Below are 17155 nucleotides of genomic sequence, written 5' to 3'. Positions count from 1 at the left end.
TTGTCTGGCAATAAGGCTGCACTTGATATAGTTTAGAGTCATCACAAAATTGCTGTAGATGTGCAAATAAGGATTTGCTACCTGACATGTCAGCATTAAAATCACCCATTTTATGAACACAGGAGGAGCTATTGCCCTCTACAAAAGCTTGAATAAAAGCTAATCGACTCAAAAATTCCCACTCATTCTCATATGATTCATAAGGCATATAGATAGTTATAATAGTAAATTTATTTTCATTATGATTGAACTCTAGCCCAATGGCCTAGTCAACATTTAGACGTACCACCTTCACCAGTGGATCATATTTAATATTCCACAAAATGACAACACCCTCAGCTATTCTCCCATGAACCATACACATGCTAAGATTAATAGTGGACTTACCCACCCCATGAAATTCCTTGTGGAGAGTGTTCAATTTGTCCAGATCTTGTTTGGCAGGATATCACACTCGTCAAGCAGTGCACCCACCACCAGACGACCTGTCCTGTCTGTTGCAGTATATCCTACTCGCAATCTGCGAGTGTTGTATGACACAATCTACATTATTGAATCTTTTAGCTGCCCACAGCGCAGTTGCCCGTTACAGAGGTCTCCTGCTCGGATGCAGCATGCGCTCCAACCTCACCATCGGGCAGCAACCCATCTTGCTGATAGGAGTGCGCGTCAACTCCAGGTAGCCCTCCGACTGCACCTATAAGGCGGCGAGGCTCATAATAGTGTCGGACAAACGATCCAGCGGGCCAAAGCTGCGGGACTGAGCGGGTGGGCAGACTGATTGCCGTGACGGGACTGAGCGGGGGGCAGACTGATTGCCGTGACGGGACTGAGCGGGGGGCAGACTGATTGCCGTGACGGGACTGAGCGGGGGGCAGACTGATTGCCGTGACGGGACTGGCTTGACCGGGGCTGACTTGGCAGAACTTGGGAAGCTTGGCTGGAGCGAGGACGACTAGACTGAGGAAACATAGACTCCCACACAGGATTTTGACACCTGACGTAGACAATGATCCCACACCGACTGGACAAACACAACAGACTAAATACACCAACACTAATAAGACACACCTGGGGAACACAATAGGAAGAGGGCACCAATTGGTCAAACTCACTGGGAAGGGACCAGGCACACGTAATCAGACATAACGAGACAGGGGAAACAACAAACACACCAATCACAGAAAGACACAACAAACTAACTAAAATAAACAAAACCCTAACCCATACAAAACCGAAACGTGACAGTACCTAAACAAAATGTAGCCAAAACGGGGAGGGCAGGGACGGGTAGGAAGGCGTGAACACTGCCCTTAGACAGAGCCAGTGTCGGAAGTCATTAACGGGCTGAAGACAGCCTGACAAAAGCGGCGACAGAGCCGGATCAGGGAGTGGCCACAAGGAATGTAGCGCCAAGGGCTGGATCCGCCTTTGAGCGTGGCGCTTGCGCCGCTGGGTCTGAGGACGGCCGCAGTGCTCGCCCCGCCTGGGCTTGAATCCTGGCTTTGAGACGGCGGCACAGGCGAGGAAGCCAGGGGCAGCAGCGGCACAGGCGAAAAGAGCTTGAGACTGGGGCTGCCGTGGAGCCGGGACGGTCCATATGCCTCTAGTTGGGTCCTTGGTTGGTGGGATCATTCTGTCATGTAAAGGTGCGCGTAGGAGAGAGTGGACCTAAAGGCGAAGAGACAGGAATTGTGAACAAAAGGGGAAACTATATTGGAACAAGTGGGGACGGGTCGCCGTGACAGGATGGCGCGAGAGGAGAGGAGGCTGGTCGCCGTGACGGGACCGGCTTGACCGGGGCTGACTTGGGAGAACTTAGCCGGGACGTGGAGAACTTAACTGCAACGAGGACTAGACTAGACTGAGACGAGGACTAGACTAGGCTAGACGTAGACGGCTAGACTGAGACATAGACGGCTAGACTGTGACAAGGCTTAGCTTGACAACAACACAGGCCTTTGACAACAACACAGGCCTTTGACAACAACACAGGCCTTTGACAACAACACAGGCCTTTGACAACAACACAGGCCTTTGACAACAACAACGTTCTGCTGCGTTGGGCTTGGGTCGCGGGCCGTGTTAGGGTGGGGGGCGCTCCGAGCTCCTGGGTTTGCTCTCCAGCCGGTGGCCCCTGCATGGCCCGGGGGTTGTGCCCTGGCGCTGCCGCGGCCTGGGGGGCCCTGGGGGGTTGTGCTTGTTCTGTCCTGGCCGGGGTCGACGGCTCCCCTCTTTGGTGGAGGTTTTCATGCATGCCAGATCCACCACACCAGCATCTACCGAAATTCAAACACAATCTGCTTCTTCCTCGGGTCGTTGAATCGGTGGAGGCAGATGTCTGTGGATCTCACTCTGCTTCACCTATCCTTCCTTCCTTTCCTCATTCTTTCATTTGGTCTCTTGAGGTCTCCCTAATTGGTTGGAATTTAGATGTTTCCGGGGTTGGTGAAAGATTCTGGTTGGTAACCCGGTGGATTTCACTTTTCTTTCTTTTCTTTGATCCTTCCTCGGGTCTCCTGACAACTTCACGACTCTAGCGGGATTCTGAAGTATTCGGTTTAGGTGAACAGTATGGGATTTTTAAAAGGGTTTTAGGTGAATTCATGAGCACACACGCACGCACATATGCAGACACACACACGCACAAGCTGGAGAAGGCAGAGTGGAGATGGGAAAAGAGGAAAGGATGGAGAGGATTAGAGGCAGAAGAGAGAAGGATAGAGAATACTGGAATATATATATATATAATTTATATGGGCAGTCTTTTCAAAAGATGTCAGACAACAACAAAAAACTGATTGTTTAAGAAGCAAATTAGCCCGGACATACATACGTGGTAACAGGCCTACATAATCTAAGCTGTAATTAAACAATATCAAATGAAAGACTGCTTTCTGAAAGCAACGTTGACCCTTAAACTACCACATTCAAAACACTCACTCAAAGCCCGACAAAATAACAAAGCCTTAAATGGCTACAGCACACATGGCTAGGTGCAACAAAGTTTAGTGGCCTAAGGTAGGGGAGGAGTGCTGCTAAGGTTCTTCCCACTTGTAAAGGCTACCTGAATCTAAATACAAAATTAAATACACACAAGATAAGCAAAATTATCTCAGCAAAATTAGCTTATTTTAGCTAATTGCTTATCTTAACAAAATTAAATACACTCAAGCAAAGGTGCACACACTGTGGATACCGCAAACACACAAGCATGTGTATAGATGCCACACATACTACTGTGCAGTATGGATTTCATTATTTAATTTGAAAATCTTGGAGCTCATCTTGTTGAATTTAAGATCCATCAGGATCTTCTGAAAAGCATCAAAGGTAAACCTGAACCCCTTTGGATTTTCCACATTAAGAGCATAAGAGTCCAAAGAGCATTACCACTCCCATTGCTACAGAAGACAAATCATGTCATCATCTGATCTCAGTCTCTTTAGGTTGTTGTAGAAGGCTCGAGTTTTCTCTTTGTTCAATGACTGCCATTGTGGTACTGACGTGTTATCGTTTTCAATGCGCATGTGCAAGTCCATTTGACTCAAACTAAATATATTACCTGGACAGCATGAAGATTTTTTTTAAACTCTTTTAGTGCCAAAAACGTAATAATGACGTATACTAAAATCCAAATGAATGCCGCGAAAGACGTTCATTGACGTTTACTCTGTTTTTTTTTTTCTCAATGGGCAATTGAACTTGCGCAGCATTCCTTTTGTGACTGGGTGTAAAAATCACAAAAAAGCAACTTACTATGGCCAGCAGATGGCAGCATTGTATCTATTTTTAATGGGCTCCCGGTATCAGGGAATGACACTGAAACATGACGAATCTGATGAAATAGAACGTTTTCAAGGATGACGTGACTGATCAAAACCTTTGTCACATTAAATCTAATTTACAGAGCATCACTAAACAAAATATATTAGTGTCAAAGTCACTGTTGTGCAGAAAATGTATCTTTTCACAAAAAGCTTGTTTTCAATTTTCGCTCAATGTCACTCAAATTACCTATTTTCAAATGGTGATGGCTAAAGAACGGAATAAGGTAGAAAAATACTTTTTTTTCCCGAATGAAAGAATGGAACGCGATCTTTTATGTGATCCCAAATCCATTGTTTATGTAGTCAAAGCACACAATATTCTGTTTGCCTTGAAAGATTAGTTAAAATGCTCAAAAGCGTCTGGCGCTGTCTGGGTTGTTTTTTGGATAACGCGTGGCAGTAAAAGAGTTTAATTGGAAGAAAATCAAAAACTTTATTTTGGGTCCTTTGGATGTATATTTAGCCCAGTAAAAATCAAACTTGATGTCTGTCAATGCAAAATAAAAGGTTTTCCAATGAATAACTTTATCCCGTTTTGAATGGCAATTATTACTTTTGTTACTTTGAATGAACAACTGCATATAACAATTTCTACAGTGCGTGCACGAGTTACAAAATCTGTAAAAGGTGTTGTGCAACTTCGGTAAGCACTCTGCTTGGCTGACTGCGTGGGAGCATTTCCGCGGACACATTGCTTGTATACAGAAAATGCGGCCCTGGTTGAGGACTGGCAGGCATGGTGAGAACCCGAAAGACTCAACTGAAAGATGACGTGTCTGCTTGCACTGAGCAAAAAGTTGTATTTTTTATTTTATGATTTGAAAATGTCAAAATTTGCAAATAATTTTATGTTTTTTGTCTGATGACATTGTGGGCGGCACGGTGGCTGACTGGTTAGCACGTCCGCCTCCCAGTGCAGAGGACGTGAGATAGAGTCCGGGCTTCGGCCTTCCTGGGTGGAGTTTGCATGTTCGGTCTATCTGTTTTCTTAACCGCTTGTCCTCACAAGGGTGGCAGGGGGCGCTGGAGCGTATCCCAGCTGGCTTTGGGCAGCAGGCGGGGGACACCCTGAACTGGTTGCCAGCCAATCCAGGGCACACAGAGACGAACAATCATCCACACTCACAATCACACCTATGGACAATTTCGTGTGTTCAATTAACCTGCCATGCATGTCTTTGGAATGTGGGAGGAAACCGGAGCACCCGGAGAAAACCCACGCAAGCACGGGGAGAACATGCAAACTCCAAGCCCGGACTCTATCGTGCGTGCGTGCGTGCGTGTGTGCGTGTGCGTATAATATACAACCACGTTTTAAATTCTTGACTCAAGCCTACCTTCCAAACAGAGAAATGGTAAGGTTGCCCTTGTAAGGACAGTCTGGACTTCCAATGTGCAGTTCCCCTTTATTTCCGATAAGAATGTGTTTGGTCCGAAGAAGAATTGGACGGTTGGTGTCAGCAATCACCAGTTTCCCTGAACAGATGAGAGATACAAGTAAAGGAGACAGGAAGAAGAAAGAAAGACATTATTGAAGCTCCATTACCCTCAGACATTTACTTTCTTTTATGCTATTTACCAGAAATGGGCGCGTCAATGAATTTTGAGCGTCTGTCATTTGGCAATCGTCAACAGTTAGTCTTTCCCTCTGCGAAATGGGCGTCTGCCATGGCATCCATCATTGACGGACTGACTGACCTTTCGTCAATATTGACAGAATGCTTACTTTTTTTCAAACTTGACCTTAATGTCAGGCTCGCATGGAACTCCATGCGTTAGGCATTACTGACACCTAGTTGTAGAAACAGCGCATTGCATAGCATGCTCCCAAAGTCATTGTTTGTGAGACCTAAGTAAAATGCAGCGTTTATAAATGTGAAGAAGTAAGAGTCATTGTGCTTTTTAGACATAGTTTCAATTGATGTCACATCAATTGCAGTCACTGGCGGAGCCAGAGGGGAGGCCGGGATGGCACGTGCCCCTGCTCAAATGAGATTGGACCCCGCAGACGGCAAATGATTGACATATCATGGCACCAGCGCAGTGGAGCCGCACGTCTTGCCAGTGCAGCCTCCCATTTTTTTCAATCAGACGCCTACTAATTGTTATGCTCCTTTTGCACATTAGGTGGCGCACCACAATATGTTGTAATCCACCTCAATAGGAGTCTGGAGCCCAGACTTCCCTCCCCAGACATTTTAACCAGCTCTTTCAGCGGGATCCCAAGGTGTTCCCAGGCCAGAGCGTGTCCTGGGTCGTCCTGGACGCCTCCCAACTGGCTCTTCTCCATACGGAGGAGTAGCGGCTCGACTCTAGGACCCTCCCGGATGACCAAGCTTCTCACCCTATCTCTAAGGGAGAGCGGAGGAAACTCATTTTGGCCGCTTGTATCCGGGATCTTGTTCTTTCATTCACGACCCACAGCTCGTGACAATAGGTGAAGGTAGAAACGTAGATTGACCGGTAAATTGAGAGCTTCACCTTTTGGCTCAGCTCCTTCTTCATCACAACGGACCGATATAGAGTCTGCATCACTGCAGACGCTGCACCGATCCGCCTATCGATCTCCCGCGCCATCCTGCCCTCACTCGTGAACAAGACCCCAAGATACTTGAAATCCTTCACTTAGGGCAGGATCTCATCCCCGACGCGGAGAGGGCACGTCACCCTTTTTTGACTGAGGCCATGGTCTCGGATTTGGAGGTGCTAATCTTCATCCCAACCTCTTCACACTTGTCTGTGAACTGCTCCAGTGAGAGTTGGAGATCACGGCTTGATGAAGCCAACAGCACCACATCATCTTCAAAAAGCAGAGATGCAATGCTGAGGCCACCAAACCGGACCCCCTCAACGCTTTGGCTGCGCCTAGAAATTCTGTCCATAAAAGTCATGAAAATAATTGGTGACAAAGGGCAGCCTTGTCCACTGTTCCACGGCTGGGACAAAAACCACACTGCTCCTCCTGAATCCGAGATTCGACTTCTTGACAGACCCTCCTCTCCAGCACACCCCTGAATAGACCTTACCAGGGAGGCTAAGGAATGTGATCCCTCTATAGTTGGAATACACCATCAGGTCCCCCTTCTTAAAAATGGAGACCACCACCACAGTGTGTCCATCCAGAGGCACTGTCCCCAATGTCGAAGCGATGTTGTAGAGGCATGTCAACCATGACAGCCCCATAACATCCAGAGCCTTTAGGAACGCTGGGTGGATCTAATCTCCCAATCACGCCCCTCCAGGTCTCCCTGTCATTGCCCACGTGAGTGTTAAAGTCCCCCAGCAGAACGAGGACCCTGAGTGGTAAGTCAATGCGCAAGCATTTGAAATTTGGCCCATTGAGGCACCCGTAGGCTGCAATGTCTTCGCCATGTATAAAGTTTAAAAAATTTAATAAATAAAAATTAGGACCAGAGTGACAACAGCAGATATGGAAGTGCAGCACAGGAGAGCGAGGCAAACTTACTTGGACCTAGATCCATCAGCTCAGTGGTAGAGTGTACGCCCTGAGACTGGGAGGTTGTGGGTTCAATTCCTGGTCGGTTCATACTAAGGACTATAAAATTGGCCTCCCTGCTTGACACTCAGCATTAAGGGTTGGAATTTGGGGATTATATCACCAAATGACTCCCGAGCGCAGCCCCTGCTGCTGCTCACTGCTCCCTCATGGGATGGGTCAAATGTGGAAAACGAATTTCACCCCACTTAGGTGGGTGACAATCAGTGGTACTGATAAAATAAAATGTTTTTACTTTATCTCCCAGGGCCGTCATTTTGATGGTTATATTCATTTCAATGTACATCTTTGTTGCCGGGACCCGTGGGTTTGCGCCGCTGGGCAACTGCAATTCAGAATGGAAGCTTTGGCTTTGGAGCTTTCACAAGCTAGATCACCATGGCGAATAATAAACTGTACTTCAGAGGAGACTTTACAGCTACATTCTCAGACAAAGCTGACAGGGAGTCTGACGAATCACGATGAGTGGCCACTGGATCACTCGAGAGTTTCAGACGAAAAAGGGAAAAAAAGCTGATATAAAGACGACCTTGATGCTTTGTTGGATCAAACAAGGTGCTGCTCCACAGAGCAAAAAAAATGGGTCAAAAATTGCTTTTTGACTTACCCCCATTAAGAATCTCAATGGAGTGTACAGTAGCAGAAGCTGTGAGGAGGACCTTCCTGCCATAACTGATGACAACACGATGATGTATACTATGTCCTGGCATCCATGGCTTCAGCCCAGGTTCTTTGTCAGGACACACTGTAAGAGTGTGCGAGAGGAAACAAGAGTTACACTTCCAGTAATCCACGGAACGTCTCATCTATTCATGCAAAACACAAATGAGTTAATATTGGTTATTACTGAGTGACAACTGTAATAGAAAAAAAGGATTACAACAGCTCACAAATGAAGGTTCTATTTCGTCCCTCATTGACCGCCAAGTGGTGGTGCTGAACAGCACGCAAAGTGTCTTCGCACACGCGCAGACGACAATGCATACCAAATAGACACGTAGTCAGTGTCCCCTAGGTGACCCATGTCATGTGTATAAAAGGCCATTGTACCCGGAAGACAGTTTCGAAAACTTTCTCGCGCATTTGACTTGCTCTTGCTTTTTGTTTTTGTTTTTTCTCGCTGTTTCGCCTTGTCTGACACTGGAGGCCTGTGATCGTATCTGCTAGCATTATTCATCATACACACCCACTGTCAATAACGGCCGTTGCTGCTTTTAGAACCGGCGGACGGCTGTGATTCCGCACCGGCTGCCGCTGCTGCTTTCACCGGCATCTTTTCACTGCCGGTACAGTTACTCGAGAGTGAGTCTGGATTGGTCAACCGTTCATTCAGTCGCATTTCTGAGGTGGGGCAAACTTGAGCTAACAGACAGTGGAATGAACCAATGAGCAAAAAGCGGAGTGACGTCAGAAAAGCGACTCGTTGAAGTATTTGTTTTTTTCTGAGTAAAAATCCAACATCCAGCCAAAGAGAGACAGTAGTGAATCACTTATGTCGTTGCGGGAAAAACTTGGAGTAAAGAGAAACATTGCTCACGAAGACAACGTCACGCAAATAGACGAATTTGATTGGCCGGCCTGTTTTCGGCTGGAGCCGAATCGCTGTCTATGAACGAAGTGAGTGTGGCTTGCCAGGCTAAGCTCAAAGAGGAGCAGAAAAAGATTCTTCCTCTTAACATAACATAAAACATTATTTTCAAATATTGCTTTGGCCTGATTTTGACACTTACGGTAGTGTTTTAGGTGCCATTAACTCACTTTTTCTATTTTGAAATAGGTCAGTGAACTCACATGCTTGGATGCTGGGGAACAGCAGAGCTGCATAGAACACAAAACATGTCTTCATCTCTCTCGGCTTCCCACAAACCAACCTCACACCAGAGGCCTTCTAAGGTCGTTTTGGACCTCCCACTGGGCTGCAGATGGAGTAGCAGTGTGCCAAGTTCACAGGGAGCGGTTATCAAAGAGATCTGAAAAAGAAAATATGCAAAAATGAATGTACATGACGTGTACACCTTTACAATATTATTAACATAGCTTGTCCCAAGATTCCAGCATGACAAGATCTTAGTAACCCTTTACTAAAAGTTTAAATTGGCTTGATTTTAATATCCTTTAATTTCTCCTGGCATATATTGCTAGCCCACTAAATACCATTCCATTTTAGGGTTTTTATATTAAAAAACAAAAAAAACATTAAACTCACAAATTTCCCAAATTGAAGGCCATGAGTAATTGACCATGGGCAATATGGTCTGCTTTGCTTTGCAATGATGGTAAATTCATCCTGATTACAGATGTGTAAAAATAACAATTCTTTGCATGTGTAATTGCCCCTGAACTAGTAAATTACCAGAATAAAAAGCTCCCCTGCAGACTATTTATATTTCTACGTGTAATAAATGGCAGAATCTTTGTTAAGTGTGCCACATAGCCCAAATTTTGATTGTGCAGTATTTAATTAGATTCTACAGACATTTGGGGAGATCACTGAGGGGAAAATGATTGCAATGCAATCCTGTAAGTGATTAATCTTTTTGGGAAAATTTAATTAGCTGTCTATTTCATTATGCATATATTGTGATTTTGTCCTTGGAGAACCAGCAGTATGTTGGTGATGACTTAACGAGCTGGGTGCAGCATATTTTCAGTTAAATTTGTTTACTGTATTTTTAGATAAATTCAACTTTGTTATTTGTTATGACCCTGTTCATTTTTGTTCAGTTTGTTGGTGGTGATTATAGGTTTTAGATAGAAAGGGGTGTGCATGTGTGTGTGTGGTCTTGTTTTTGTTACATAGTGGGGGATTTCACAGAGTTGTGGGGCCCACCCGTCCGTATGAGGCCATTTTGCTGGGCCCCACAAGTTTAGACCTCTTTTTGAGCGTCAAGACTTGGTTTTTGAGTTTAGGTTTGGATTGGGTTATGGTTGAGGTTAGGGTAAGGAGGGGGCTTGGGGCTACGAAATGCATTATGTCAATGAGATGGCCCCACAAATATAGTAAAACAAACCTGCGTGCGTGTGCGTGTGTGTGTGTGTGTGTGTGTGTGTGTGTGGGGTTGTGTGTGCGTGTGTGTTGTGGAAATGTGAGCAATTGAGTGCCTGGATTGTGAACAGGTGGCACCTGCTGGTTGGCTGTTTCAAACTGATTGCCTTCATGGGATTGGTCAAAGGAGGGATGGAAGTTTTTAAACCACCGAAAGTTGGCAGTCGCTATCAGATGTGTAGACTCGAGTCATGTGACTTGAACTCGAGTCAGACTCAAGTCATGAATTTGACGACTTTAGATTTGACTTGACAAAATGTTAAAAGTAGGGGTGTTAGAAAAAATCGATTCGGCAATATATCGCGATATTACAGTCGATTCGATATGCGGCCGAATCGATTTTTAAACATACATTTTTTATGGGAATATTCAACAAAACGTCTTACTTAGGGTTAGGATTCACACATTAAGCATGGAAGAATGTTATATTAATGGAACATTAAGCCTTAATATTTTATTTCAGTGCTGTTCAAACATGAGACAGACTGCAACCTGTTTGTTAAATGCAGTGGCTCAGTTATAAGCCTGAATTTTAAGATAAATAAATACATTTTCATACAAATCTTACAGAGTACATGTACAAGTTTACTGATTTGTATTTTCTAAATCTAAAAAAATCGCAATAATCAAATTATAGATGTGCATCGGGATTAATCGAATCGAATCGTGATCTATGAATCGTGATATGAATCGAATCGCCAGTTACTAGGCAATTCACACCCCTAGTTAAAAGACTTGCAACTCGACTTGGATTTTACCAACAATGACTTGTGACTTCACTTGGACTTGAGCCCTTTGACTTTGAAAAGACTTGCTTCTTCCACCAAAACAAAAAGATTAAAATGTATGTTAACGAGTAAGTTCCTCTGTGCGAGCTGGTGTTGTGCAACACCATCATTCAGACATTTCAGCCTGTCAGGGAAGCCGGAAAGGCGCAAACACACTTCAAAATAAAGCTAACCAAATAATACATTGATACCAATGCAACAGCCTTGGCTGATTTTACTTTGAAGTCTGCCTGCAGGGTGGCGTAAATGCAAGCTTGACCTTTGACATTTTGGCTTGCATTATCAACGTTTTTATTAAAATTACATATTTTCGACCACCATTATCATGATGCCACCCCGAAAGTATATTAAATAGCAAATTTAGGACGTGAAGAAACTGCAAGTTAATTACGCCATCATTCCACGATACGGTACAAGTCTCCGGCGTTCGTGGCTAGTAGCTAACTGTTAGCATTAGCTGCAACAGTAGTTTGACAGCTGTTGCTTGGCTGGTGTTAGATTATTAACATTGTTTTTCTGTTTCAATTTATATTTTAATTGTTTTTGATATTAGTTAGAGATGTGTAATAATAAGACAACAGTTAATTAATATGTTAGTCAATCTATAGTCTTTTGTTCTCCTCCCTGGGAAGAAATGTAAGAGTAAGGGTTCTGAGTTATCTAAATGAAAGGATGTTGGAAAGTGCAAGCAAAGGTCTGTCCATAAAAATCCCTGGTGCGAGGAGGCGACGGGGGCCAATTGTTTACCCACATCTGGAGTGGACTAAGATAGGAACTGAAGTAAGATTATCAAGTAGTCACTCTGCTGACAGGACAAGCAGACAGGGGGGAGTAAACTGTTTTTTGTATAAGTGAGGGAGAGCGGAAAGAGAGGGCATACTTCTAGACCAGATGCTGTTTGAGCAAGGTTCTAAAGTGACTTCAGAATTCTGAATAATAAAAGCTGGCAAAAACTTATTCACGAGACTTCAACTTTGAGTTTTATTTGAACACGCAGGAAATCAAAGAAACGATTTCCAACAATTGGTGAACCCGACGTGATTTCTTGAAGGAATGGTGACGTTCTAGATGTTTGCGAGCTGCAGCGTTCACGGACGGGTGGAACTTCTAGGCCTAGATAAATAAGTACGGTAAGTGGAGACTTTTATCCACGTAGGGAAGTTCTGTCTGTTTGGGACCGCTGCAACTGGTTTTCGTCTTCTAAATTGTCTAATTTTTTACATGAGGTCTGTGTGAACAAGTTGTAGTTTGATGTCGTTCTATTAAGAGAGGGACGCGGAGTCCTTGATTTGGGATTTTTCCTACGACATTGAACTGTACACGTACGTGGGGTGGAGCATTAAAGTGACGAAAGTGCTGGCCTGGAAAGTGATGCGCAGTTGGATACAGGGTGAAGTAGCGGCTTATGATTTTATCTATTTTTTTCGTCCCACTGCGAAGAATCCGATAGACCATAATAGTTGTTTTTATGAAGATAAAGAGGATTACGGGGTGACGTGGAGATTTTTTTTCTTCCACTAAGGATTCTAGAGATTATGGTGAGCGCGCCTGCCTCGGCAGTTTTGTTGGTGAGGACCGCTTTGTGGGTAGTTCATGATGCCTCTAATAAGCGTCCATTTAGCACGTGATAAGTTATTTTTAAAAAGCGCGCCCTGCTAAAAGAGCAGTATTGAGGGTATGTTCAGGTTGACGCAGCGGGGATTGGATCTGTACCGCTGTTTATGCGATCGATAGATCACGTGATTTGTTATTTATGTCTGTTCAAGGTATGTGTGTATGTTTTTGTGGGCGCCTGTGTTGTTCTTGTGAAATTGTTTAACGTTGTCGAATAAATTTAACCTATTGAACTACAAGTGAGACGTCACTGCATTGATGAATATTAATACGACTTGAGTAGAATATAAACTGAAGTGGTGAATAATTAAAACTACAAATGGAGGGCGATTTTGTCCGTGACACCGAATGGTTTGACCTAAATGTACTTCCGGTTCATAGTCGGAACTTATTCTTGGATGCACAAGTTAAGAATGCTTCCGAGGTTGCAGTCGGAGCCATGCGGAAAAACGTCGACGAAAAATGAAAAAAACTATTGATTGATTGAATGAAAGGCTGTCGCTGGACGAAATGGTACGAGGGACTTTTATATTTTCTTTGAATGATAGGAGTGTCGGACGAAATTGTAAAAAAGTGGATCAAATTATGTGAAATGCTAGGATGTTGGCTTTGGCCAGTTCCGCTAAAATCGCTCGGGGGGCGTTGACAGAAGCTGGTGTTAAAAAAGTGGCTGATTTTGATGCTAAAATAACTTCTCCTCCGAAATATGCTGAGCCGTTCACGGGTGATTTGTTTAAAGCTATTAACCCATTTACTGAATTACCGTACAAAACTGCGGTTTAAATGCTGCAAGATTTGCAGACGATAAATTGATAGAACAAAACCGTTTATTATTTTAAAATGAATAAAGAGTGTGTTCGTATGTACTTGCAAAAGTTTGAGAAATTGGGAGACTTGTTGAGTAATCGTGTGTGACCTAGCTTCCAAAGGTGGGGGCTACCCTGGTGGGTTGTGATTGTGAGTGAGAAATGTGCGTATGGAGATTTTGTTTGTTTTCCTTCAATATCTTTAACTGTAAGTTTGGTGTTGTTTTTGAGTAAGATGAGACTGGTGTGATAATGGCGTTTGTTTTTCGAATGGGAATGTGGTAAAATAGGTTTTGCGATGTGATAATGCTAAGATTTTTTCTTTTTCCGCTCCCCCCCTGTCTCTAAAAAACAGAGGAAAAAAGGGGGGGGCTGTGTGTGTGTGAGTTGGGGGTTAGAGTATAATGTGTCCTCGTGATGGGAGTTTTTCTCTTTTCTAAGTAAGAGAAGAATGATAAAAAATAAAATAAGTAAGAGTATTTGAAGGATATTGCTGAGTTCTTGTAGAAGAATATTAGATTAGTGTTTTTTTAGTGTCTTTTACTCTATATTATTTTTGATACAGACAATAAACTTGTTAACTTTCTCTTTTTTGGGCAAATGAAAAAAAGAATAATGAAAATATAATGGTATTTTGTATTGAGCTATATTGAGTAAACATAATTATACCTACATCTGTACAGCTGTGGCTAGATTTAAGATAGTTGAATAAGAAGTTATAAATGTTTTTGAAGTCGACATAATAATAATGATTTTTAATATTAGTTTTTTCTCTGAGTGTGTCATTTCAGAAACTGATGCTTAAGTTCCAAAGCAGATGGGGGTTTGATGACTATCTGCGAACGGGATGCGCCCCAGCTGCTGATACATTGTATATGCAAGTATTTCTGGTGGCTATTTTGAAGGGCATTCCCAAAACACAAGTATTGTTGACATATTTTTGAGAAAGCATGAAGTGAACTGTCTTGCTATAGAACTCATCCTCCTCAGTCTGGCATTTGAAGTGCATTGGATCAGGCGGGTGCATTCATTGGTCAGGTGAGCGCCTGGGAGGGCCGAAATGTGTCATCGGGTCCACGATTGCAGACAGCAACCTCCAGCGTCTGGGTGGACGTGGCAGAGATCAAAGAGCTTCACGCCGCAGCAAAGTCATTCCTCTGTGACCAACAAACATGATGCTCAAATTCCACAATGCCCAGTGACTGTGTGCACGCCTCATTACAGAGACATATCCCCTACGGCTGTTTTGGCTCCAGTGGAAATCTCAATGCCTGCTTTGAACATTGCCTGACACATCCGCCGCCCTGCCATCTGCTGGCCAGGACTGAACATTGACTACTAAAAGCTGGTGGTCCGACTGGGATGCGACCCTTCAATCATTGATATGCTACACGGGTTGTATGCAAGGCATTTTTAATGTGTTGGATGGGGAAATGTGATCTATAGCAAGGTATTTCAGGAAATTGAAAATGACATATGTGAATTTGAAATGAGGGATTGTGAACATTTATTTCAATCTTAATTACTCTATTTATTATTGGGTTTAGCCTACTAGATTTTTGCCTATTTTCTTGGGAGAATCAGTTTCTGAATTGGTACAATGGGAATTTGACTAATACGATACGATACGATATACTTTCATTTTCCCCGTGGGGAACTTTTTCCTGGACTCCGTCCAGCTGCAGCTATAGTATAGAAAAAATAATAGAATAACAAGAGCAGCAATAAGTAGAAGTCTTCACAGTAGTATATATTATAAATATATATATATATTATCTAAGTATATGTTCTATATACATAATATTGTACCATATATCTTATTGTACTGAGTTAATGTTATTTAACAAATAACAGCGAGTTTGCTGGTCAATTTTAGATATATTTTTTTTCTTTCACAGCACTGTGATTTATGCAGTTTGAGAATAATTTTTAGTTTGCTTAAATCTAGGAGTATTTTTATTTTTTATTTTTTGCTTTTGATTATAATACATTTGTTTTACTCGTTGAGATGGTAGATATTTGTAGGTTTTGTGTAATTCGTATCCTCAATTAGATTAATGTGGTTACCTCTATTTTTTCATATCCCCAAAGTCCTCATATACTAGTGTCATTTTTATTGCAGTGTCCTGCAGCTCTCTCGTTTACCTCACAATCTGATTTAGAGGGTTGTGTTATTTACGACGTCTTTTGCGAAAAGCTATGGTCTGGTATTCTTTATTTATGAGCTACGAGGTCTCTGTTTTTTCCTCCCTTTATCTTGATGTGTTTGAAAAGATCAGTGGGTCTTTGTCAAAAGGAGGGTGTTTATAGGAGAGTTTATGTTTAAAAAATGTATTAATGTAGACGAATTAGTAGATTAAAAAATGAAAATGTTTTGAAGTGATAATCCACAGTCTGAATGTGAGAAATCTACAAAGGAGGAAATCAAGCTGTCAGAAACAAAGTAAGTTTGAAGCAAGCGGAGACAATAATGCATATCGCCAAATGAAGGTAATTATATTATATTATATATTTTATCTCAGAAACAATTGAAAAATGTAATGTTTGGAGCCCAGTGTTTGCAAAAGAATATATGAGTCTCTGCCAGGGAGGTCACGGTCCGGCCGGTCGTGAGGTTCTGGGTTGAGATTATATGATATGCTAGTAAAATGATTCCTTTCAGGATGGTGAAAGGCACAGTCATGCAAATTTAGAACAGTAAATATCGTGGTAAAAAATTACCTACTATTATATGAAACCTATTTGAAAAATAAATATTTACAAGCTCTGTCTGTTGTATTAATGAATGAGCGAATGTCATTCAACTCAATCAAAGGCTGGGCTCTATTTTCACTGTCACAAAAATAGATATTTTCCTGTTCCAACAGACAGCGCAGGACCTACGGATCTTAATCAAATAACATTTACTAATCCCAACTAACAAAAACTATCAGGGTTTTTTCTCCAAATAAAATGTATGTGAGTTTATGAGAGACTAAATGTGAAAATGTTTCGCTCTCGGATTGTGAGGGAGAGGTTATCCGGAGTTCAAAGGAGGGGGAGACGAAATTCCACAACTGGTCTACAAGGCTGCCGGAAACGTCCCAGGCTCAGCAATCTCATCACCTGATGATCATCAATCTTATCACCCCAAACTGGGAAAACAACGTCAGCTGATGACAGTGTCCGGTTCTGGAGCGGCCGTTTGAGGACATCAGTCAACCGAGATCAAATCAAGTGCCTTTTCTTGGGCAATCATTCCACGAAGAGTCACATTTTCGGGCAGAATAATCCCGGCGACAAATCGAAGAATTTAGGGAAGTCTACCCCGAAATCCTGAAAGAAGAGAAAAACTACCGTGACACTCTTCTCATTCAACAAAGAACAAACCAGAGATGACTTCAAAGCAAGAACGCATCTACATCTGCCGATACATTGCGACACTCTTTCTTGAACAACATTTCATGTTAAGCCTCACATATGCTATGCTTATTCCACTAAAAAATCTTTTAATGTATCAAATTGTTCTTTAATGCCATATGACTACTAAACTACCTCCTCTCCTGCTTAAGGGA

At 42.8% G+C, this 17155-nt stretch overlaps 1 protein-coding gene across 3 annotated transcripts in view; it reads right to left on the bottom strand.

Moving 5' to 3' along the window:
• Positions 1 to 17155, bottom strand: part of cemip (cell migration inducing hyaluronidase 1) — a 217928-nt gene that overhangs the window by 138179 nt on the left and 62594 nt on the right. The window contains exons 3-5 of one of the 3 annotated variants that reach the window (XM_086071134.1): positions 9139 to 9317; positions 7955 to 8092; positions 5168 to 5306 (exon numbers count right to left, since the gene is read on the bottom strand). In XM_086071134.1, the coding sequence (XP_085927260.1) occupies positions 5168 to 5306; positions 7955 to 8092; positions 9139 to 9193 (332 nt within the window). In that variant the 5' untranslated portion in view covers positions 9194 to 9317. Of the gene's footprint in view, positions 1 to 387; positions 1524 to 5167; positions 5307 to 7954; positions 8093 to 9138; positions 9318 to 17155 lie in introns of those variants that run through there. The other 2 variants (XM_086071135.1, XM_086071136.1) reach the window with 2 other exon arrangements.

This window comes from Leptonotus elevatus, chromosome 3 (genome assembly GCF_054856555.1).
Source record: "Leptonotus elevatus isolate MCC_2025b chromosome 3, RoL_Lele_1.0, whole genome shotgun sequence".
Classification (NCBI taxonomy): domain Eukaryota; kingdom Metazoa; phylum Chordata; class Actinopteri; order Syngnathiformes; family Syngnathidae; genus Leptonotus; species Leptonotus elevatus.
This window is presented reverse-complemented; position numbering and strand designations above follow the sequence as displayed.